The following is a 23,603-nucleotide window of genomic DNA, read 5'->3' on the forward strand; positions in this document are numbered from 1 at the left end:
CTGCCAGAGCACCGATGATAAAGCCACGTTATAATACTGGGAGGTAGTAGCACCTACTTTCATGTATTTGAACATTACAGGGTGGCCCTGTTTCTTCCATGTGGCAAGGTCTAGGTATGGTCATCCCAAGGCTCTGCTGAGCAGTCAACAGATTCAGAAGATACATTAGGAGTCACAGTGGCTATGTTGTAGGAAGAATCTTGGTAGAAGAATCAGCTTGGTGGAACATCATCATTTAAAAAGAGAGATAAGGAAAACAACATAGTAGGAAGGTATGCTTCTATCAAAGAGAACAGGTCCATCACCTGTATCAAAGAGAACAGGTCCATCACCTGTATCAAAGAGAACAGGTCCATCACCTGTATCAAAGAGAACAGGTCCATCACCTGTATCAAAGAGAACAGGTCCATCACCTGTATCAAAGAGAACAGGTCCATCACCTCTATCAAAGAGAACAGGTCCATCACCTCTATCAAAGAGAACAGGTCCATCACCTCTATCAAAGAGAACAGGTCCATCACCTCTATCAAAGAGAACAGGTCCATCACCTCTATCAAAGAGAACAGGTCCATCACCTGTATCAAAGAGAACAGGTCCATCACCTCTATCAAAGAGAAAAGGTCCATCACCTCTATCAAAGAGAAAAGGTCCATCACCTAAAGACACTAGCAAACAAAGCAGGGTAGCTGGGAGTGGGAGGGGTTACATAGGGGAATGTTCCTTCAGCCTTTTTTGCCAGTGTCCAATCACTTGAAAGTAGCTGCTTATAGCCCAGTCGTAATGAATAAAGCTAAAAAAGGCATGAGCAAATGAATGCTCCACAATGTCAGTAACCCCACATGGAGTACTTTTTGGGAATGCAAGCCTTGCTGCCCTCAACGAACCAGGGAAATCCAAAGAAGCTGTGTGCAAAGAAACAAACAAACAGAGGGCGCACGGGCCTAGCGCATTACCTCCTAAAATGGGAATATTGAATAAAAAGTAGTACACTCACAAAAGAATAAAATCAAAAGGCACATCACAAAAAAAGACAGCATGGTCCAGTCTCCCTAGATGGTGGCTGTTGGGGGACTGTAGGCCTACAAATGGCTGACGTGTTTCGAGGCAGAACCTCTTCCTCAGAGGAAGAGGTTCTTCCTGACGTGTTTCGAGGCAGAACCTCTTCTTCAGAGGAAGAGGTTCTGCCTCAAAACACGTCAGCCATTTGGAGGCCTACAGTCCCCCAACAGCCACCATGAGAGGCCACATATTTGCGTACGCTCAGCGCGAAGGAGTTAATGCAGCTCTGTAATCATTAAAACATATTTAAATGCATTTTTAATGCAAGCAGTGTATGTACCTGAATTGACTTGGTATCGGCCCTGCTAGGTAAGGATGTGGAAGTCTCTGAACTGGATGGACATTAATGAAAAGAAATTACATCTATAATATTTTTATATTATATTTTTTATGTAATCCTGTTGCTTTACCCAGCTGTCAGTTTACACTCCACTACATCAAGCTTTCTGCAGGTTTTCACAAGCCAGGTTTCCTAGATCACCAAATTACTGACAAAAGTATGAGATGGACTGGGGCAATCCAGTAAAGCCATATGAAGGACAGGAGTACCTAGCAAGTAAGTCATGCAAGTTACATGCTTTTAAAGACTTCATTTTTGACTGACCATTGTACCATTAACATTGTTCACACTTGATAATTTTGTAGCTTGCAGCTCAAAAACGCACAACAAGCAAAAATGTATCATTTTCGATAGCCCTTGTCCACATCTGAGCGTTCTTTCGCTTGTAGCAAAACGCCTGTCGCTCAAAAAAGTACACAAGCTACTTTTTGGGCAGAACTGAGCCTTTTTGTCCCAGGACTTCAATGGAAATACCTGAAAAGCGTGACATGTGCATTTTGTTGCACGTTTTCAGCTCAAATGACAGCTTTCCGCCCCTTTTTCAGCTTTCCATTGGCCACATAAAAATGCCTAGTGGAAACACCTGAAAAAATGTGCAATTCTGCTCCAAAATAATGCTTAAAGAGGTAGTAAACCGAAGGACAAAAAAAAAAGTCCCCTGCAAGGTAATGTCATAATTTGCTAGTATGCATTACATACTAGCACATTATGAAGGACTTACCTTAGAGATGACGTCACATCACGCCGGGCCACGGCACAGTACTCTGAAGGAAAGGCACGGATATGCCGTTCCTTCAGAGCGCATGCACCAGCTCTAAAGAAGAGAGAATATCTCCTAAATGGTTCACTTCCATGAATGAACTGCAAGTCCCAACAGCCTTAGCGGCTGTCGGCTTGTAGTTTTCAATGATGATGGACTCCTGCAGGCCTGTCAGAATATCTGCTTGCCGTATGGGATGTATGGGATGTACGGTCAAGCAGATATTCTTGATGTATGGGATGTACGGTCAAGTAGATATTCTTGATGTATGGGATGTACGGTCAAGCAGATATTCTTGATGTATGGGATGTACGGTCAAGCAGATATTCTTGATGTATGGGATGTACGGTCAAGCAGATATTCTTGATGTATGGGATGTACGGTCAAGTAGATATTCTTGATGTATGGGATGTACAGTCAAGCAGATATTCTTGATGTATAGGATGTACGGTCAAGCAGATATTCTTGATGTATGGGATGTACGGTCAAGTAGATATTCTTGATGTATGGGATGTGCAGTCAAGCAGATATTCTTGATGTATGGGATGTACGGTCAAGCAGATATTCTGAACTATCATTGAAGCTCCCTATCAAGAATATCTGCTTGACCGTACATCCCATACATCAAGAATGTCAAGAATATCTGCTTGTCCATATATCCCATACATCAAGAATGTCAAGAATATCCGCTTGACCGCACATCCCATACGGCAAGCAGATATTCTGACAGGTCTGCAGGAGATCTGCAGGGCATTAGCAATCTACTGATCGATGGTGCAATGCTTTCCAGGCTCCTTTGGACAAAAATAATAAATGCACATTTTTACCTGCAAAAAAATGTGCATTTATTATTTTTGTCCAAAAGGTGAACTTATCCTTTAAAAACCTAACAAGGTTGACAACCATTTCCCACTCCATACAAAACTAAGTTTGGGCTTTCGATACACTTTGAAGGCATGCTTTTGTGTTGTCCTTTGCACCCAAGTAAACTCTTCCACAAAACGTCCGATACTGAGGAAAGTGGTCTTCATGGTTATAATGATCATCTACTTGACCCTGAACTCTTTGGGGTGGAAGTGTTTACAGAACAGCACTGGTCTCTGATCAGCATATCACGGTCCTTCATGTCCACTCATCCAAAGAGAAGAAAAGAGTCTTATTTCCATTACTTAGTGGGTCTTCCAATGCCTCTTCAGCTGGCTCTTCAGCCCAAACCCCTTTCCACAATCGGGACACTGGAACTTTTTTTCACGCATGTGCGTCTTTTCGTGGTTGCTGCAGTGCGAGCGCCGGGCAAAGCATCTCCCACAGTGTTTACAAGGGAATGGCTTTTCACCCGTGTGACTACGCATGTGCTTCAGCAAGTGTGAACGATCTGCAAAACCCCGGCCACAGTCAGTGCACTTGAACGGCTTCTCACCCGTGTGCATGCGCTGGTGGATGATCATGTGCGATTTAAACGAGAACTTTTTGCCACACTCGCCGCACGAGAAAGGCTTCTCCCCTGTGTGATAGCGCCGATGGGTCACCAAATTTTCTTTGTTCGTAAACCGCTTGCCGCAATGCTCGCAGGTATATGGCTTCTCGCCCGTGTGAATGCGTTTGTGCCGTGACAGGTGCGAGCTCTTAACAAAGGATTTGCCGCACTCTGTACATGTAAATGGTTTCTCTCCGGTGTGAATCCGACTGTGTTTAATCAGGTTCGCCAGGCAGGAGAAACCTTTGCTGCATTCGGTGCAGGAGAAGGGACGCTCGCCGCTGTGTAGTCGTTGGTGTATTTCAAGGTTGACGAGGCGGGGAAAATGTTTGCCGCAGGTGGGACAAGCGTACGGCTTGGATTCAGCGTGCTGCTTCTTATGCTGGATAAGGAGCTGCTTGTTTGACAAAAAAAGGTCGCAAAGGTTGCATTTAAACACCCGGGTGTGCGCCCTTAGATGAGATAAATAGGCTGCCTTGTTCTGGAATTTTCTGTCACACTCTTTGCACTTCACCATCAATCGGGGGTCGAAGCGTTCGTCGTTGTCATCGGCTCTGTACTCCATACCGTTTTCTGAGGGATGGCCATCCTGCTGGGTGGCAGGCTTCCTGTCCTTCTTCCGGATGTACCTTTTTTTTCGCGGCCCTTTCACTTTTTGAGTTCTTCTGCGTTTTGGCTGCTGATTGGCTGTTTCTCGGATAACTGTTCGACCTGTTAAAAGCACAGACTGAAAATGAAATATAAATTGTAAAAACACAATCAATATAATACTTCGCACAAGGAGGAATTTTGGCCTGCCTGTAATTTCCATAACTTGGAGTACAGAGCAGGGCACAGGCTGAATATCCATAGACACTGGGTTATAGGTGGCTACCTTCAGGTGATTTTTTCTGGGCTTGCACCCTGGGCATGGTCCTATAACCCTGCCCCTCTCTGGAAGTCCTCATTTTTTAGCCAGCAATGGAACAGAGGGGAGGGTGGCCTGAGTCCTGAATTAGAGTACTCCAAGATACAGGATCTTCAGGCAAGTCAAAATTCCTCTTTTTTCAAATCCCACAGTACAGGACACTGCATATTTATAGACCTTAGGGTATCTCTAAGCAATGAATAGTGAGGCGGGTAACAAAAAGGAAACAAAAAACAGTGCCGACAGGTCCAACAAAACAAACAAGGGTCATAGACCCAACTCAGAGTGCAGCTAAAGGCTGCATCTGCAGAAGCCTGAAGATCCAACTGGTAAAAGTTGGAGAAAATATGAACCGAACACCAAGTTCACCTTTCAGGAAAAAATAATAAATTACATATTTTTGAAGAAAAAATGTGCATTATTATTTCCTACAGGAGCCTTGAATCCCATGATTGTGATTCCTACTGAACCAGACTGAGAGACCATTTAAAGGCTGAGGAACCCTTTGCAGGTGTTATGGCTTAATTAGCTGATTAGAGTGGGACACTTTGAGCCTAGAATATTGCACCTTTTGCAGGATATTCTAATTTTTCGAGTTTCCCCTGTATGTGGGAAATTAACCTTTAATTGCCATTGTAAACCCGTGTGTGTCCCCTTGTGTGTCTGTACCAAGGCCAAACATTCCAGGGGGAGGGAAACATTTGGTCAGCGCCATTTGGCAGATTTCTTTAGGATTTAAAAAGCAGTCAAACAATTATGTGATCATGAATGGCCTCATATGACCACTATCCTTAAATAAAACATAGAAAAGTGAAGGCAGAAAAAGACTGAGAAGTCCATTGAGTCCGCCTTTTTTTTTTGGGGGGGGGGTTGTTTTTGTTTTTTTTTATGTTATTAACACAGTTTTTGGCATGATCGTGAAACTTTGGCATGGATATTGAAAATCGGACTGATTTCTTCAAGGGTGTGCAAACTTTTGAGCACAACTGTAATTTAAATGAATTACGTTATCACTCCCCAGATGTCAGGGGGTGGGGGGGGGGGGGTACACTATGCTGAAACATGTTATACCCTAAATAAGGGGGGTGCTGTGCTGGAACATGTTACACGTTATAACTTAAATATGGGTGTAGCATGTAACATGTTCTAAAAGGTGAACTTAGCCTTCAGGGAATTACATTACTGCTCCCCCCCCAATAAATCAATAATACATTATAATTTACTGAAGACAGTAGTAAAGCCCATAGAAGTTAAAAGTGGTTATAAAGGCTCAAAGTTTTTTTACCTTCATGCTTTCTTGGCACAAAAGTGCATGAGAGCAGCGACTCTCCTGGGAATCTCCCTCCCCACTGGCTGAGACATCAGTGGGAGCCATTGGCTCCCGCTACTGTCAATCACAGCCAGTGAGCAAATGAGGAGAGAGCAGGGGGACAGTGCCAAGCCACGCTGTGTGTGTTAATGGACATGCAGAGCAGCGGCTCAGGGGGTTAGCCTATTTGGGTACCTCCAAAGCAATCAGATTGCTATTGGCGCACTCAGCAGGAGGGAGGGGCCAGAAGAACCGGCGGGGGACCCGAGAAAAGGAGGATCGGGGCTGCTCTGTGCAAAACCATTGCACAGAGCAGGTAAGTATAACATGTTTATTGTTTTAAAAAAATATGTCTTTAATATAAACTCTAATGAGCAGGGCCCTCTGATTTCTACTGTATGAAATTGTATTGTAAATGTACTGTCTGTCCTCATGTTGTAATAATAATAAATAATAATAATAAGTAATATCAGTGTAACCGCTTTCCCGCCATCTTATAGCAGATTTACTGCTACAGGGCGGCAAGGGTGCACAAAATCACGTATATATATGTGATTTTACATTTCCGGGTAGGGGCACATGCGCTCTACCTGCACTGCTATTCGTGGCCTTGGCTGTCAATTACTGGGTCCCGGCTGGTGATTACTCGCCGACACCCCGTGATCGAGGAGAATTACCGATGGAGGGAGAGAACAGTATGTAAACAGTACAGTTCTCTCCAGTCAGCTCCTGCACACTGCTATGCATGGCTTTGCATAGCAGAGCCATGCAAAGCAGTGTGCTTACAGTGATGCACACACACAGTAAAACAGCACACAGTTAACCCCTTCCTGCCCAGTGCCATTAGTACAGTGTCAGTGCTTTTTATTAGTACCGATCCCTGTATTGGTGTCACTGGGGATGTCAATGATACCAAGTCAGTTCCCTCCCAGTGTCAGAATGCCCACCGCAGTCCCGCTATAAGTCACTGATAGCCGCCGTTACTAGTAAAAATTAAAAAAACAAAAATCCCAGTATATATACCGCCATTTGTAAATGCTATAACTTTCACGTAAATCAATTAATTTACATGTATTGAATTTTTTTTAGCAAAAACATGTCACAGAATACATTTTGGCCTAGATTTATGATGAAATTTGATTTTTATTGGACATGTTTAATAGCAAAAAGTAAAAAATATTGTCAGTCTTTTTTTTTTATAGCGCACAAAATTAAAAAAACGCACTGGCGATCAAATACCACTGATAGAAAGCTCTATTTGTGGGGAAAAAAAGGCTGTAAATTTCATTTGGGTGCAGCGTTGCATGACCGCGCAATTGTCAGTTAAAGTAACGCAGCGCCGTAACGTAAAAACTGGCCTGGTCAGGAAGGGGGGGGGGGTAATCCTCTACAGGGCAAGTTACACAAGTGGAATTCCTTCTCTCCTGTTTTTCAGGAGTCACTGTACCAGCATCCTGACTGCATCCCTAAACCCTTGCAGACTTACGTTGTAATCGCTCGGATCGCGGGGTTGCTGGCGTTAGTCTAGGGGTGTCACTGTATAGGTTCTTGTGCTCGTTATAATACTCCCATTCATCCGTGGTGAAGAAAACGGCAACATTGTCATGTTTGAGAGGGACCTGGAGCAATAAATGACATGATCAGTGTCTGTAAAGGCAAAAACATTTTTTCTAACTTTAGACAGACCCATCTCGCTTAGACCCAGATTCACCATTGTCCCCAGAAGAACGAACATTTTAGAGCGGTCTTAAGAACGACAGTTGATGAAAAATCCTCCTGAATACAACAAACCACCCGGCCACAGTCCTTTCCTCTATCAGCCATCAGCCCTGATCTGCAAATATCAAAATGCCTTGATGAGATGGTGTGAGCATGGAGGGTGGGCGTTTTGAGGCAGGCTGTGCCTGCATGCAGGTCACCCTAGGTCAGGGCTTGAAATTTCCACACGCCTGCTCGCCAATGGCGAATGGAAATTGTGGTGGGGGCAAGTGTGTCCCCCAGAGCCGTCTTGCTGAGCAGGCTCGGAGCTCAGGCCGGATCTGTCATTGGCACTGGGAGCCGTCAGACTGCTCAATAGCTGAGCGCAGTGAAAGCAAAGGAAGGGAATGTGTGCTGTGCTCTCTACCTCCCCCTAGAGTGCAGTACCCGACTCTGTGAGTGAACAACGAAGTACTGCAACTTTTAATAGGGTGTGTGTGTGTGTGTACGTGTGTGTGTGTGTGTCTGTGTATGCATGTACATGTGTCTGTGTGTATGTACATGTGTGTACCTGTACATGTGTCTGTGTGTATGTACGTACATGTGTCTGTGTATACATATACATGTGTCTGTGTATGTATGTACATGTGTCTGTGTGTATGTACATGTGTCTGTGTGTATGTGCGTATGTTCGTGTGTATTTCTGTGTATGTACATGTATCTGTGTGTATGCGTGTCTGTACGTGCCTGTGTGTGTATACAATGTCTGTATGTGTGTGTGTGTACATGTGTCTCTGTGCATGTGTGTACATGTTTCTGTGTGTGTGTATGTATATACGTACATGTGTCTGTGTGTATTTCTGTGTATGTACATGTATCTGTGTGTATGCGTGTCTGTACGTGCCTGTGTGTATACATGTGTCTGTATGTGTGTATGTGTACATGTGTCTCTATGCGTGTGTGTACATGTTTCTGTGTGTGTATGTGTGTGTGTGTGTGTATGTACATGTCTGTGTGTGTGTGTACAGGTGTCTCTGTGCGTGTGTGTACATGTTTGTGTGTGTGTATGTACATGTCTGTGTGTGTGTACAGGTGTCTGTGCGTGTGTACATGTCTGTGTATGTGCACAGGTGTCTCTGTGCGTGTGTGTACATGTTTGTGTATATGTGTGTGTGTATGTACATGTCTGCGTGTACAGGTGGCTCTGTGCGTGTGTGTACATGTTTGTGTATATGTGTGTGTGTATGTACATGTCTGTGTGTGTGTACAGGTGTCTCTGTGTGTGTGTACATGTTTCTGTGTATGTGCATGTCTGTGTATGTGCAGAGGTGTCTCTATGCGTGTGTACATGTTTCTGTGTGTATGTACATGTCTGTACGTGTGTGTTTGTTGGTTGGGAGTAACTCTAAGGCCTGGCTAGTAGCTCAGGACTTGAAATTTTAAGCCCTGCATTGCAATTGATCCATGATTGAAAGAACTGAAATCCAATGAATGAAGTGGATGGGCCAGGGATAGTCCGGCTGGGAATGAAAGGGCTACAAGATGCTGATGTTCTCCAGCCAGGAAATGAGGGAGGCTCCAACTTTCTGCAACTTCTTAGGCACACGGTAAAATCACAGCAATTTCTCTCCAGTAGAGGAACCTGTACAACTGTGCAAGACTGAAGGGAAGGCTGCAGCTCAGCTTTAAAGTGGAGCTCCACCCAAAAGGGGAACTTCCACTTTAACCACTTCCCGTCCGGCCCATGTACATAAACGGCTGGACGGGAGCAGTGCAGGAGTGGGTTGCCGCTCATAAACGGCGCACGCATCTTCAGGCTGTGCGCGCTCACTGGGAGCGCGCGGCACCACGATCCTGTGCCTGCTGTGTCCTCTGTGCGAGGTCCCGATCATGTGATCACTGATTGGCCAATCAGTGATCACATGAAGAGTAGTACGCAAGATGTCACTTCTGACATCATTGCTTACTACGTGTGAAATCTGTGAATGATCACAGAGGTCACATGGTACAAGGCTATTCACAACAGCCTTGTACCATGTGACAAGCTAAGACCAATCACAGCTCACACAGTATTTCTCAACGGCTGCAGGAATGCAGCCAGAGAAAACGAGAAATGATTGCATTTACAGCCTTTATGGCGGTAAAAGCAATCAGTGTAAGAAAAAAAAAATCTTCATCACGCCCCACAAGTAGTACAGTATCACTATGGTGACACTGTACTGCTAGGGTGACAGTATGTTAAAAAACTAAAAAAAATAATAATATAAAAAAAATATATAAAAATGTAATAATTTTTGGTTATAAACTAATTTGGGTTACTTTTTTTTTTACTAAAAAGATAACCAAATAAATTTTGGCCAAGATTTATGAAGAGAGGTTATTTATTTGCAAAATTTTATAAGAAAAACACTTTTTTTTCTAAATTTTTGGACTTTTTCATTTATATAGCAAAAAAAAAAAAAAAAGTGGGGAAAAAATTCCACCAAAATAAAGTTTTATCTGTTTCAAAAAAGGCTAAAAAATTCATATGGGTACAGTGTTGCATGACCGCACAATTGTCATTCAAAGTGTGACAGCGCTGAAAGCTGAAAATTGGCCTGGACAAGAAGGGGGTAAAAGCATCCGGACTGGAAGTAGTTAAAAAAAAAAAAACAAATAATAATAATATAAAAAAAAATAAAAATGTAAAAACATTTTTTATTTTATTTTAATTTTTGGTTATAAACTAATTTGGGTTGTTTTTTTTTTTTTACTATAAAGATTACTGACTAAATGTTGGCCAAGATTTATGAAGAAAGATTATTTATTTGCAAAATTTTATAAGAAAAACACTATTTGTTTGGACTTCTTCATTTATATAGCAAAAAAAAAATTATAAAAATTCATATGGGTACAGTGTTGCATGACAGCGCAATTGTCATTCAAAGTGTGCAAGCGCTGAAAGCTGAAAATTGGCCTGGCCAGGAAGGGGGTGAAAGTGTCCGGACTGGAAGGGGTGAAAGTGTACAGACAGGAAGGGGGTGAAAATGTCCGGACTGGAAGTGGTTAAGGACTGGGCCCCTGTTCCCCATTAAGAATTGGCATCTTTGGGGAGGGGGTACCCAAAATTGACAGGTACCCGCTCCCACTTCTGTTGCGATTGGAAGCAGAAATTGTCCTCCCCCCTCCCTCCCCATAGTCTTGTGGGACACGTGACAGGTCCCAGAAAACTACGGGGCCATTCAGCAAGCACAGCACTTCTCGCGCATGCGCAGTGGGCACCCAGCTGTGAAGGCGCAAGCTGTCACAGCCGGGTGTCCACACTGAAGATGCCGGCGCATGGAACACCAGATGGCTGGTGAAACGGGCTACGGGGAGGATACTGCAGGATCGTGGGACAGGTAAGTGGCTGTTTTTTAAAAGTCAGCAGCTACAGTTTTGTTAGCTTCTGACTGTTATTTTTTTACAGTGTGAGTGGAGCTCCACTTTAATATGTTTTATATCAAAAAGTACAATATTTTTTCTTTTCAATGTGTTCTCGTTTATATCACAAAAAATAAAAAAACACAGCATTGATCAAATACGACCAAAAGAAAGCTCTATTTGTGTGGGAAAAAAAAAAATAAAATTTCATTTGAATACAGCGTTGCATGATGGCACAATTACCAGTTAAAGTAGCACAGTGCGGTGTGACGGGAGTGACTTTGGGTGGGGGGCCCATGGAACACAGCCCCATTTGGAGAGGCGGGGAGACCCCTTTCTCAGCTCCCCATATCCCTACTATGTGTAAGTCACCCTGTGCCTCTTAGGGGTACAGGGTGATCTGTCCTAATATTGTGTAGACATGTATAGGTGGGGTGTGGGGGTTGTTCATTGTTTACTGCCATGTGGTACATCCCATTGTTGTATTGTGGGTCTTGCTTGGGAGCAAACTATTATGGGATGTATGTGTTTGTGTATTGGCTTGGTGGGGGGTGTCTGCTGATGTGTCTCTGTTTGCTAGATTTGGTTTGCCCCGCCCTGTGTCCATATGCAGGGAGGGGGGGTTTTTCCCTTCAATGTTTATATCTTGTACCTGTGTTAAAATAAAGCAGTCTATTTCCTGGTTTCGTTCAAGAGTAGTGTCCGTGGTTTGTGTTCGGACAGGGAAGCGGGGTCCGGTATAGGAAATACCCTAGTGCAGTCGGGGTCCGGTTCCATCACATGCGGTATAGCAAAAAATGGCCTGGTCATGAAGGGGGTAAAATCTTCATTTTTGACAGGGTGAGTGGAACTCCACTTTATGTGACCATCTAAAACTTCTAAAAGCTAGGAATGGACATTTAGTGTTAATGAGACCCTGTCATCAGATTAAAGTTTCTCAATTATACCCGGATATCTGAAGACTGCTTTCTGAGCCGCTGTCAGCGTCAGGTGTGTGATCTCGGCCCCAACAATTCAGACTGTAAATAAAAAGGAGTTTTGAAATCTGTCAGATCCAGGAGATAAAATGTAGCAGCAGAGCTTACTGCTCAATACTGTAAAATATATGTGAGGGATGACCGCACAGGAACAGTGTAGTGACTGCACTGTCTACAGGGTGTCACTGATGTACTGACTGCACTGTCTACAGGGTGTCACTGATGTACCGACTGCACTGTCTACAGGGTGTCACTGATGTACCGACTGCACGGTCTACAGGGTGTCACTGATGTACCGACTGCACTGTCTACAGGGTGTCACTGATGTACTGACTGTACTGTCTACAGGGTGTCACTGATGTACTGACTGTACTGTCTACAGGGTGTCACTGACGTACTGACTGTACTGTCTACAGGGTGTCACTGATGTACTGACTGCACTGACTACAGGGTGTCACTGATGTACTGACTGCACTGTCTACAGGGTGTCACTGATGTACTGACTGCACTGCAGGGGCGGAATGACAACTCATGGGGCCCCCGGGCAATAGGGGATCATGGGGCCCCTGTGTCCTTGCCCAAACTCAAAAAAGCCTATGAAAAAGGTACCAGGGGCATCTCATGGGGCCCCCTACTGACCCCGGGCCCTCGGGCAGTGCCCGAGTTTCAAAATGGTCAGTCCGCCCCTGGGGTGGACTGTGCTAGAAGGGGTGATTTGTGTTAGGAAGGGGGGGAGATTTGTGCTAGTAGGGCTTGAGGGGGGGTCCTGGGTGGGGATTTCTATTGGAAGAGGCAGATTTATTGCTCCATGCACACAGGGGGGTGTTTTAATCACGCTGGTAACGTTAGCTGTGTAACGTCACCTTAAAAATAAAAGTTTTTCAGATTTTTTTGTGTTTTTGCATTAGCATTTAGCTGCGTTTTCTCACGTTTTTCCATGTTTGTGGTTTTTAGTTTTTTTAACCGCTTCACGCCGGCTGCACACAAATGTGCGACCTCCCAGCATCTGGGCCTAGAGCGGACGCATATTTGTGTGCAATTAAGAAAAACATACGTGCTGAGAGCGTGCGCCCTGCACGCTCCCAGCACACATGTCCGGTACTCATGGAAACGTCCCGATCTCCTCTTTCGATCGGGACCTTTCCCGATCATGTGACCGCCGTGACAGCGAATCACGGCGGTCACATGACCATAAAACCCCCGCCCTTTAAGGGTTCCAGAAGCCAGGAGGCAGGGCGGGGTTTTAGGGTCATGTGACCGCCCTGATTTGCGGTCACGGCGGTCACATGATCGGGAAAGGTTTTTAGCGTTTTTTCTTTTAACCAAATAATAATAATTTTTTTTGGTCAAGAAAACTTACAAAAACGCCGGTTTGCGGCGTTTTACTGCATTTTTCACTGTTACAGCATTTTTATAGCTAAAAAATTCCTCTAGAAATCCACTAGTTCTGTTTTTTTTTTTCCAGCCAAAAAGTGCCCCTGCCAAAAAAAATGTTGTTTACAGCCTATGTGTGCATGAATACATAGGATAACATGTTGGGGGGTTTACTGGCTGTAGGAAAAAAACGTCAAAAGCCAAAAAAACGTTGATTCCAGTGTATGTGTGCATGGACACATAGGAACACATGCTGGGGGGTTTACTGGCTGTAGAAAAAAAACGCGTCAAAAGCCAAAAACAGCCGCTGTAAAAACATCCCGTGTGCATGAGGACTTAAGGGTAGAGTGGATTTGTGCTGAAGGGGTATTTGTGGAGGATTTGAGCTGGGTGGGGGGCAAAACTTAGCTGCGAAGTTGGGAATTTCAGTGAGTGTGGGGGAAATTTGTACTGGGAAGAGGGGGAATTTGTGTTTGGGGAGGATTTAGGCTTGCAAAAGGAATTTATGCTTAGGGGGTAAGTGTAGAGATTAGTGCTTACATTTTTTTTGGTGGGGGGGATGGTCATTGTTTCCCTGGAAGCTAGATGACCTTGTCCCGGCCCTGCTACCAAGACCCCATTTAACCACTTCCAGTCCGGACACTTTCACCCTCTTCCTGTCCAGGCCAAATTTCCAGCTTTCAGCGCTATCACAATTTGAATGACAATTGCACGGTCATGCAATACTGTACCCATATGAATATTTTAGCTTTTTTTGAGACACATAAAGCTTTATTTTGGTGGTATTTACTTTTTTTTTTTTTTGCTGTATAAATGAAAAAGTCAAAAGATTTTGAAAAAAGTGTTTTTCTTATAAAATTTTGCAAATAAATAATATTTCATCATAAATCCTGGCCTGTCCTAAAAAGTTATCTTTTTAGTAAAAACCAAATAACCCAAATTAGTTTATAACCAAAAATTATAATTTTTAACATTTTTAGTTTATTTTTTTATATTATTATTTATGGGGTTTTTTTTTGTTTTTTTTACATGCTGTCACCCTAGCAGTACAGTGTCACCATAGTGACACTGTACCACTTGTGGGGGGTGAAGATTTTTTTTTTTGCTTACACTGAATGTTTTTACACCCATAAAGGCTGTAAAAGCAATCATTTCTCCTTCTCTCTGGCTGCAATCTTGAAGCCATTGAGAAATACTGTGAGAGCTGTGATTGGTCACATGGTACAAGGCTGTTGTGAATAGCCCTGTACCATGTGATCTCTGTGATCATTCACAGATTTCACACGTAGTAAGCAATGGTGTCAGAAGTGACATCATTGCTTACTACTTTTCCTGTGATCACTGATTGGCCAATCAGTTCAATACAAGAGGGATTGGAGGGCCTGGCTCCTTGGAGCTTACAATCTAGGATCACATGATCGGGACCTCACATAGAGGTCCCGTACGATAATTGGGGTTCCACAGTGGCCGGAGGACACAGCGGGCACCGGATCGCGGTGCTGCGCGATCCTAGGGAGCACGCACAGTCCAAAATGGGGCAGGCGCCATTTATGAACGGCAACCCGGCCCTGGACTGCCACTGTCTGGCCGTTTATATACAAGGGCTGGACGGGAAGTGGTTAACAGAAAGGTTTTTCCGGAGTGCCCCAAAAAATTGAAGTAGACCAAGATCACCTAAATAGAACATATGTCCATACTGGTCTGATGTGAAGTGAGACCCCAACACTGCCAGATGTGCATGCCAACTACTTAGCCATCACGATGCCGTGAATCATGAGTGGTGCTCACCTCTCCAGTCAGCAGCAGAATCATGTGGTTGGTCAGTTCCAGGATCTTTGCGTTGTTGATGGTCTTACTTGTCGGAGGCAGAAGATCCAAGCTGAACCCTTCAGGAATACCGAGGACGCCGGAGTCACTCTGCTTCTTCACCAGAATGTATTCCTGTGGATTGACACGCATGTTCATATATGTAGTCTCAGGCCTTCAACGTGAAAGAACGATGCTTCACTTCCCCCAAATGGGAAAAGTGACAGTCTCTTTAACTGTTTCCATACCGGGCACTTTTACCCCCTTCCCTCCCAGGCCATTTTTCACGTTTCAGTGCTCTGACACTTTGAATGACAATTGCGCGGTAAAACAACATTGTACCCAAGCTAAAATTTTATCATTTTCTTCACACAACTAGAGCTTTCTTTTGGTGGTATTTAATCACCGCCGGGGGTTTTTATTTTTTGCTAAATTAACAAAAAAAGGCCGAAAATTTTGAAAAAAAAACCACGTTTTTCTTTGTTTCTGTTATAAACGTTTGCAAATAAATAATTGTTCTTCATAAATTTAGGCCGAGATGTATTCTGCTACATGTCTTTGGTGAAAATAACCAAAATTAGGATGCATTTTTTAGTTTGTAGGAAAGTTATAGAGTTCACAAACTATGGTATAGATCTGAATATTGATCAATCCTGAAGTACTGACAGCCAATCTAATATCTTGAGGTCCAAGAATGTCAGAACAGTACAGATATCCCCCAAATGACCCCTTTTTGCAAAGTAGACAGTCCGACGTATTTCATAAGAGGCATGGCGAGTTTTTGAAGTTGTATTTTTTTTGTCATAATTTTCCTGAAAATGAAAAAATTAAAAAAATTATTTTCACTATTTTTTTTTTACATATTGTCACCAGTGCAGTACAGCGTCATCATATAACTGGCATGGCGGTGATCAGGGACACTGACTGGTGACAGTATGAAAAAAAATATATATATATATAATTTTTTTTATATTTTTTTATTATTTTTCATTTTTTATTACTTTTTTTTCATATTTCACTATGACCAAAGTAGTACAATGTTACCATAATAACATTGTACTACTTTGGGGAAGTGATCAGTATTTTTTTTTTACACAATTTGCTTATAGCAAAGAAATTACTTTGCTATAAGCAGGCATTTACCTGAATGACATTGATTCATTCAGGGTTTTTTTTTTTTCTTTGTGCTTAGCTGTGATTTGGCCACAGCTAATCACATAACACAGCTGGGCTGTGATTAGCCCAGCTTGTGCATGTGATCGCTGTGACCAATCACAGCTACACACACTAGTATACAATGGATGGCATGAATGAAGCCATCCACTGTATACAACGGTCATGTGACCTGCTGTGATTGGTCATCGGCAACGGGCCAGTACACAGATCTGTCATCGGCCGTGTCTGAGGTACACGGCCGGTGACAGATCGCGCCGCTACGCGGCTCTGCAGGCGCGCAAACGGCGAATGCCTGGGAATGCTGAGGGATTTTGCAGGCCGCCGTTCGGCCATAGGCCGGGCAGATAATTGTTAAAGAGACCCTGTCACCGGTTTTCACTTCTCAGTCTAAACCCTTCTTTCAATACAGACAACAGACCACAGCCGGAGTGGAGGAAGGGTCAGGGTGGAAGTTGTCATATCTTCGGTATTGAAATAAGAGTTTACATTGAAAAGTGAATACTAGTGACGGGGTCTGTAATGGTGTAAATAGAGCAAGAAGGATAAGAACCTCTGAATATTTTTACTGCTACCCAGGGTTCCTTTAACCCGTCGCCTACAGGGCACTTATAACTCCTTCCAGCCCTGGCCAATTTTCAACTTTCAGCTCTGTCGCACTTGGAATGACAATTGCGCGGTCATGCAACACTGTACCCATATACAATTTTTATCATTTTTTTTTTTTTTTTTAGACAGATGGAGCTTTCTTTTGGTGGTATTTAATCACCTCTGGGTTTTTTTATTTTTTGCTAAACCAAAAACAACTGAAAATTTTGAAAAAAAAAACAACTTTTTTTCTTAGTTTTTGTTCTAAAATTTTGTAAATAAGTGATTTTTCTCCTTCACTGATGTGCGCTTATGAGGCTGCAGTGATGGGCACTGATAGGCTGCAGTGATGGGCACTGATGGGCATTGACAGGCATCACTGATGGGCACTGAAAGGCAGCACTCATATATGGCACTGATAGGCAGCACTGACTGGCACTGATAGGTGACACTGAAATGCAGCTCAGATGGGCACTGATATGTGGCATTGATATGCACTGGTAGGCACTGATATGCGGCATTGATGAGGCACTGATAGGTGGCATTGATAGACACTGACAGGTGGCACTGCTGTGGCTACACTGATCACCAGGGCACACTGATCATCAGTGCCCTGATGATCAGTGTACATGTCCCCTCTGAGGAATGCCGATTACCGGTAGAATAGACAAAATTGCAACAACAAATTCAGCAGAAATGCATGTCTAACAAATGATGACTGATTTGCATGTTCATGAGGGAAATAAGTATTTGATCTCCTTCACAAAACATGACTTAGTACTTGGTGGTAAATCCCTTGTTGGCAATCACAGAGGTCAGACGTTTCCTGGAGTTGGCCACCAGGTTTGCACACATCTCAGGAGGGATTTTGGCCCACTCCTCTTGGCAGATCCTCTCCAAGTCATTAAGGTTTGGTGGCTGCCGTTTGGCAACTCGAACTTTCAGCTCCCTCCACAGATTTTCAATCGGATTAAGGTCTGGAGACTGGCTAGGCCACTCCAGGACCTTAATGTGCTTCTTCTTGAGCCACTCCTTTGTTGCCTTGACCTTGTGTTTTGGTCATTGTCATGCTGGAACACCCATCCACTACCCATTTTCAATGCTCTGGCTGAGGGAAGAAGGTTCTCACCCAAGATTTGACGGTACATTGCCCCATCCATCGTCCCTTTGATGCAGTGCAGTTGTACTGTCCCCTTAGCAGAAAAACACCGCCAAAGCAGAATGTTTCCACCACGTTTGACAGTTGGGATGGTGTTCTTGGGGTCAAAGGCAGCATTCCTCCTCCTCCAAACACGGCGAGTTGAGTTGATGCCAAAGAGCTGAATTTTGGTCTCATCTGACCACAACACTTTCAACCAGTCCTCCTCTGCATCATTCTGATGTTCAGTGGCAAACTTCAGACGGGCCTGGACATGTGCTTTCTTGAGCAGAGGGACCTTGTGGGCACTACATGATTTCAATCCTTGTCGGCGTAGTGTGTTACCAATTGTTTTCTTGGTGACTGTGGTCCCAGCTGCCTGGTGATCATTAACAAGATCCTCACATGTAGTTCTAGGATGATTCCTCACTGTTCTCATGATCATTGACACTCCACGAGGTGAGATCTTGCATGATGCACCAGACCTAGGGAGACTGACAGTTGTTTTGTGTTTCTTCCATTTGCGAATGATTGCACCAACTGTTGTCACCATCTCACCAAGCTGCTTGGCGATAGTTTGGTAGCCCAGTCCAGCCTTGTGTAGGTCTACAATCTTGTCCCTGACATCCTTGGACAGCTCTTTGGTCTTTGCCATGGTGGAGAGTTTGGAATCTGATTGTTTGATTGCTCCTGTGGACAGGTGTCTTTTATACAGGTAACAAAATGAGATTAGCAGCACTCCCTTTAAGAGACTGCTTCTAATCTCAGCTTGTTACCTGTATGAAAGACACCTGGTAGCCAGAAATCCTGCTGAATGATAGGGGATCAAATACTTATCTCCCTCTTGAACATGCAAATCAGTCATCATTTGTTAGACATGCATTTCTTTTGAATTTTTTGTTGCTATTCTGTCTCTCGATCACTTCTTTGTGAGTGGGCAAACATTCAAAATCAGCAGGGGATCAAATACGCATTTCCTTCACTGTATATATGTTTGTGATTATTGTTGCACTGAGGATAATACACTTTTTTCGTTTTTGTATTTTTTGAGGTACACAGCGATATTGGATTTCATTTTTTGACTATCACATTGAAGATTATTTGAAGAGATACTGACACTAAAGAGGATTTATGATTTATATTTTGGACTTTCAGCTGTGAAATTTGGACTTTTAAGGTATAGGGTATTCATTTTTCATAATTTTTCACATTTATTTGTATAATTTGCACAATTTTTGTTTTGTTTGTAATATTTGGATACTGATTTTATTCAGTTTATAGGAAATGAAAACAACTAGATTCCCAGTAAAATCAGCACACAGTACGCACACACAACCACTTTCCTGTGATTGGGATCCAAACCCTTTAAAATTCGTCATCACAGAACAAGTTAGTGATGGAATGTCTGCCTCTGAATTTCCCAGAATTCCTTACCTCGCCAGTGAGGAGGAAGGTGATTTCCATAGCGAGTTTTAAGATCCTTCCGGGCAACGGATCCAATATCTTGTCTTTTCCCTCCAAGTCTGGGAGTCGGTCAATACCCCAATCCATGCTGTATTCACTGAAAGAACGAATAAAGAATACATCACAAGAGGAGCAGGGCAAAAAAGGAAAAGCAAATGATAATCAGAATAATCAGAATACTGTACATCTGTCCTAATTAAAAACCAGGATGCTAGATGGTTTAGACTGATGAAAACATATTTTTATTTATTTAACCCCTTCCCACCCAGTCTACTGTAATACGAAGGCCGGGAGGGAGCCCTATTGTCCTGGAAGGATGTCATAGGACGTCCTCCGAGGATCGGTCTGCGTTCCGGCATGATTTGTCACCCAGATGGGGGAGTTTGCTCTGAATACTAACCGCTTCCCGAGCGCCCTATAGCAGAACGTCTGCTACAGGGTGGCAGGGCTGCGCAAAATCATATATATATATATATATATATATATATATATATATATATATATACACACACACACACATATACACATCTATATATATACATACATACATACACATATATATATATATATATATATATATATATATATATATACACCCCGTGTCCTGGCCGGTGATTCCCCGCTGGCACCCGGCAATCACCGAGTATCACTGACAGGGGAGAGGTCTGTATGTAAACAATACAGATCTCTCCCGTCAGCTCCAGCACGTTGCTTTGTATGGCTCTGCATTGCAGAGTAATACAAAGCAGTGTGCGTACACAGTAACACACGCACACAGCACACAGTTAACCCTTTGATCGCCCCAGATGTCCCTACCCTTAGTAGTACAGTGTCAGTGCTTTTTATTACCACCGATCACTGTATTGGTGTCACTGGGGAGGTCAGTGGCAGTTAGTCAGTTCCACCCCAGTGTCAGATTGCCTGCCGTAGTCCCGCAGTCGCTGATCACCACCATTACTAGTATAAAAAAATAATAAAAATCCAAGTATCTATACCGCCATTTTTAAACACTATCACTTTCACGTAAACAAATTCATTTACATGTTAGAAGAAATGGACGCCGCATCAACCAGTCCAATGAAAGGAACGGTGTTGTCCTCAGCCACAACTCCAGCCATGCCCCACCCCTGACGTGTTTCACCCTGTCCACTGGAGCTTGGAAACAACTCTGTAGGTGGGGCAAAATGTGTCAGTGGGCGTGGCTGGAGTGGCAGCTGTGGCAAACATCGTTACTTTCACTGGACTGGTTGAGGGAGCGACCATTTCTTCCAGCCATCATTGCTTCTGAATCAGTGTAGGGACCCTTGCTCTCGTCTTCTGCATACGGGTGGGGTTGTTTCACATTGCCTGGATTTGAGTGGCCTCAGATGCTGCTCCAGCAACTCCTCCAATGTGTTTTTCCCTGGCTTGGTGAGCAAGCACCAGAGGGTGGGGCGAAACGCGTTGAGGTATAGCTGGAGCGGCAGCTGAGGCCAACACCATTACTTTCATTGGGCTGCTTGAGGTGGTGTTGAGGGACGCCTGCTCCCGTCTTCATTATACCAGCGGAGTTGCTTCACATTGCTTGGCTCTGAGTGGCGTATATACCACATTCTTAATGCTTTTGCTGTGCATTTTTTAAAGGACATGCGACAAAAAATGCAACGCGTGTGCGTTTTTGGTCGGAAAAAATGGACGCCGCCTCAACCAGTCCAATGAAAGCAACGGTGTTGGCCTCAGACGCTGCTCCAGCCACGCCCCACCCCTAACGTGTTTCGCCCTGTCCACTGGCGCTTGGTCACACCTCTGAACAAGCCACCCCCCGGTAGGTGGGGCAAAATGCATCAATGGGAATGGCTAGAGTGGCAGCCGCCTCCACCAGTCCAATGAAAGTAACAGTGTTGACCTTCGACACTGCTCCAGCAACTCCTCCGATGTCTTTTGCCCTGGCTTGGTGACCAAGCCCCGGACGGTAGGATGAAATGCGTTGAGGTATAGCTGGAGCGGCAGCCGAGGCCAACACCATTACATTCATTAGGCTGCTTGAGGTGGCGTTGAGGGATGCCTGCTCCCATCTTTTGTGTACCAATGGGGTTACCTCACACTGCCTGTGCTGCAAGGTTGACAAGTTTGATGCGTTTTTGCTAAATTTTTCCATTGATTTTAAAGGGGGAGGGGGGGTTGGTGCATTTTTTTCACCGCACCAAAAATGCAGCAAGCAGGATTTAAAATTTAAAAAAACACAGTGGATCAGGGTGAAGCGTTCACCAACAATGCATGGTCCCATGGTTTTCTTTTTTAAATGTAAAAGTGGAAGAAAAACAGATCAGTGTGAAAGCAGCCCAAGACCTATTGGCCTGATCATCAAGTGAACAAATCCCAAAAAAGAAAACTAGTGCAGCCACCACACTGAAGGAGTGGAAGCTGAAAAATATTGTTTTTGGGTTTAATACCACTCTAATGCAGTCACCACATTGAAGGAGTGGAAGCTGAAAAATATTGTTTTTGGGTTTAATACCACTCTAATGCAGTCACAGAATGAAGGTGACCCCCCCAAGTATAATTACAAGCTACATCCCCATCCACTTACTTGCTGTCCTCGCTGGGCTCTGTGTGTTTCACTGGAAGCACACAGCCCCAGCCAGCATCAAGTGATGGAGTCTCCTCTGCAGTCGGCAAGGCAGTAGGGGGCAGCAGAAAGGTGGGCTATGAAGAAAGCGGACACTATGTACCATGCTGAAGGAAAATCAGAAATAAACACAACTTTGTGCCAAGCGACTTCCATCGCACCCTGCGACATGGGGGGGCGAGGACATTGTACATCGTACAGGTTCCGGGGTCACACCACCTCACCGCAAAATGATTGGTTCTCTGAAATCTGTGATTCCAATGTTGGGTGGAATGACCTTTGAACCAACTACAAGGGATTCCCATCATACCCATCCATCCACCATGGCCATCCCACCCAGCACTATACAGAGGACAGGAATGTGCAACCCTCCCCCAGTCTGCACTGATCAACCCCCGACACCCGGAGAGGAATGGAGACAGAACCCACCTGCACACTCACCAGCCTTTGTTATGCTCCAAATCTGGACCACAGCTACACAGATCAGCATCACACGACGTGCGGACGTGCGCGGCGCCGGGAACACTCTGCGCGCGCGGTAAGGTCCGCGGTCCCGAGAGGCGGGTTCATGCACGCGGGAGGCTTTATGTAGGTCTGTGAACGGAATGTATGAGAGAGATACATGATAGATGGACGGAGAGACTAGAGACATCATAGAGGAGACACTGCCAGAGATGGGGGGAGACTAGAGACATCATAGAGGAGACACAGCCACAGATATAGAGGAGACATAGCAAGAGATGGATGGGGAGACTAGAGACATCATAGAGGAGACATTGCAAGGGATGGATGGAGAGACCAGAGACATCATAGAGGAGACACAGCAAGGGATGGATGGAGAGACCAGAGACGTCATAGAGGAGAGACTGCCAGAGATGGGGGAGACCAGAGACATCATAGAGGAGACACAGCAAGGGATGGATGGGGAGACCAGAGACATCATAGAGGAGACACTGCCAGAGATGGGGGGGGGGGAGACTAGAGACATCATAGAGGAGACACAGCCACAGATATAGAGGAGACACAGCAAGAGATGGATGGGGAGACCAGAGACATCATAGAGGAGACACAGCCACAGATATAGAGGAGACACAGCAAGAGATGGATGGGGAGACCAGAGACATCATAGAGGAGACACTGCAAGGGATGGATGGAAAGACCAGAGACATCATAGAGGAGACACAGCAAGGGATGGATGGGGAGACCAGAGAATTCATAGAGGAGACACTGCAAGGGATGGAGGGGGAGACTAGAGACATCATAGAAGAGACACAGCAAGGGATGGAGGGGGAGACTAGATACATCATAGAGGAGACACTGCAAGAGATGGAGGGGCAAAGGCAAGTCATATACAGACATTAAATGGAGGAGATATATATATATCCACATAAGATATAGTTTAGAGATTATATAGAAAATAGACAGAAATAGATTGAATAGATGGAGAAAAGATTTTGTTTTATATAATTTTTTTTCTTTAATACAGTACTTAAAATTTAGGGGGTTTTTTTTGTTTGTTTTGT

The 23,603-nt window shown here is 44.2% G+C and overlaps 1 protein-coding gene across 2 annotated transcripts; it reads right to left on the minus strand.

Moving 5' to 3' along the window:
* Window positions 1-1,634: 1,634 nt before the first annotated feature.
* On the minus strand, window positions 1,635-22,634 carry LOC149466125 (uncharacterized). Of its 2 annotated transcripts, none has more exons than XM_089672844.1 (5): window positions 22,522-22,634; window positions 19,443-19,569; window positions 15,092-15,244; window positions 7,339-7,471; window positions 1,635-4,347 (listed from the first exon to the last, which is right to left on the minus strand). In XM_089672844.1, the coding sequence occupies exons 2-5, from the start codon at window positions 19,557-19,559 to the stop codon at window positions 3,329-3,331; spliced, it is 1,422 nt and encodes a 473-aa protein (XP_089528970.1). In that variant the 5' UTR covers window positions 19,560-19,569; window positions 22,522-22,634; the 3' UTR covers window positions 1,635-3,328. The 2 variants fall into 2 exon arrangements, with proteins under 2 accessions (XP_089528970.1, XP_089528969.1); XM_089672843.1 differs by having other exon boundaries at window positions 22,510-22,618.
* Window positions 22,635-23,603: the final 969 nt, after the last annotated feature.

The sequence above is a fragment of the Staurois parvus genome, unplaced genomic scaffold (genome assembly GCF_062004578.1).
Source record: "Staurois parvus isolate SC_StPar_1 unplaced genomic scaffold, SC_StPar_1.0 ptg000132l, whole genome shotgun sequence".
Taxonomy (NCBI): domain Eukaryota; kingdom Metazoa; phylum Chordata; class Amphibia; order Anura; family Ranidae; genus Staurois; species Staurois parvus.

Excerpts from the sequence above, each read along its gene's own strand:
- LOC149466125 (XM_089672844.1), bottom strand. The coding sequence starts at position 19,559 with ATGGATTGGGGTATTGACCGACTCCCAGACTTGGAGGGAAAAGACAAG. Across the intron at positions 15,245-19,442 it reads CCTTCCTCCTCACTGGCGAG|GAATACATTCTGGTGAAGAA; the intron begins GTAAGGAATTCT and ends GTCAATCCACAG. Across the intron at positions 4,348-7,338 it reads GCGATCCGAGCGATTACAAC|GTCGAACAGTTATCCGAGAA; the intron begins GTAAGTCTGCAA and ends TGCTTTTAACAG.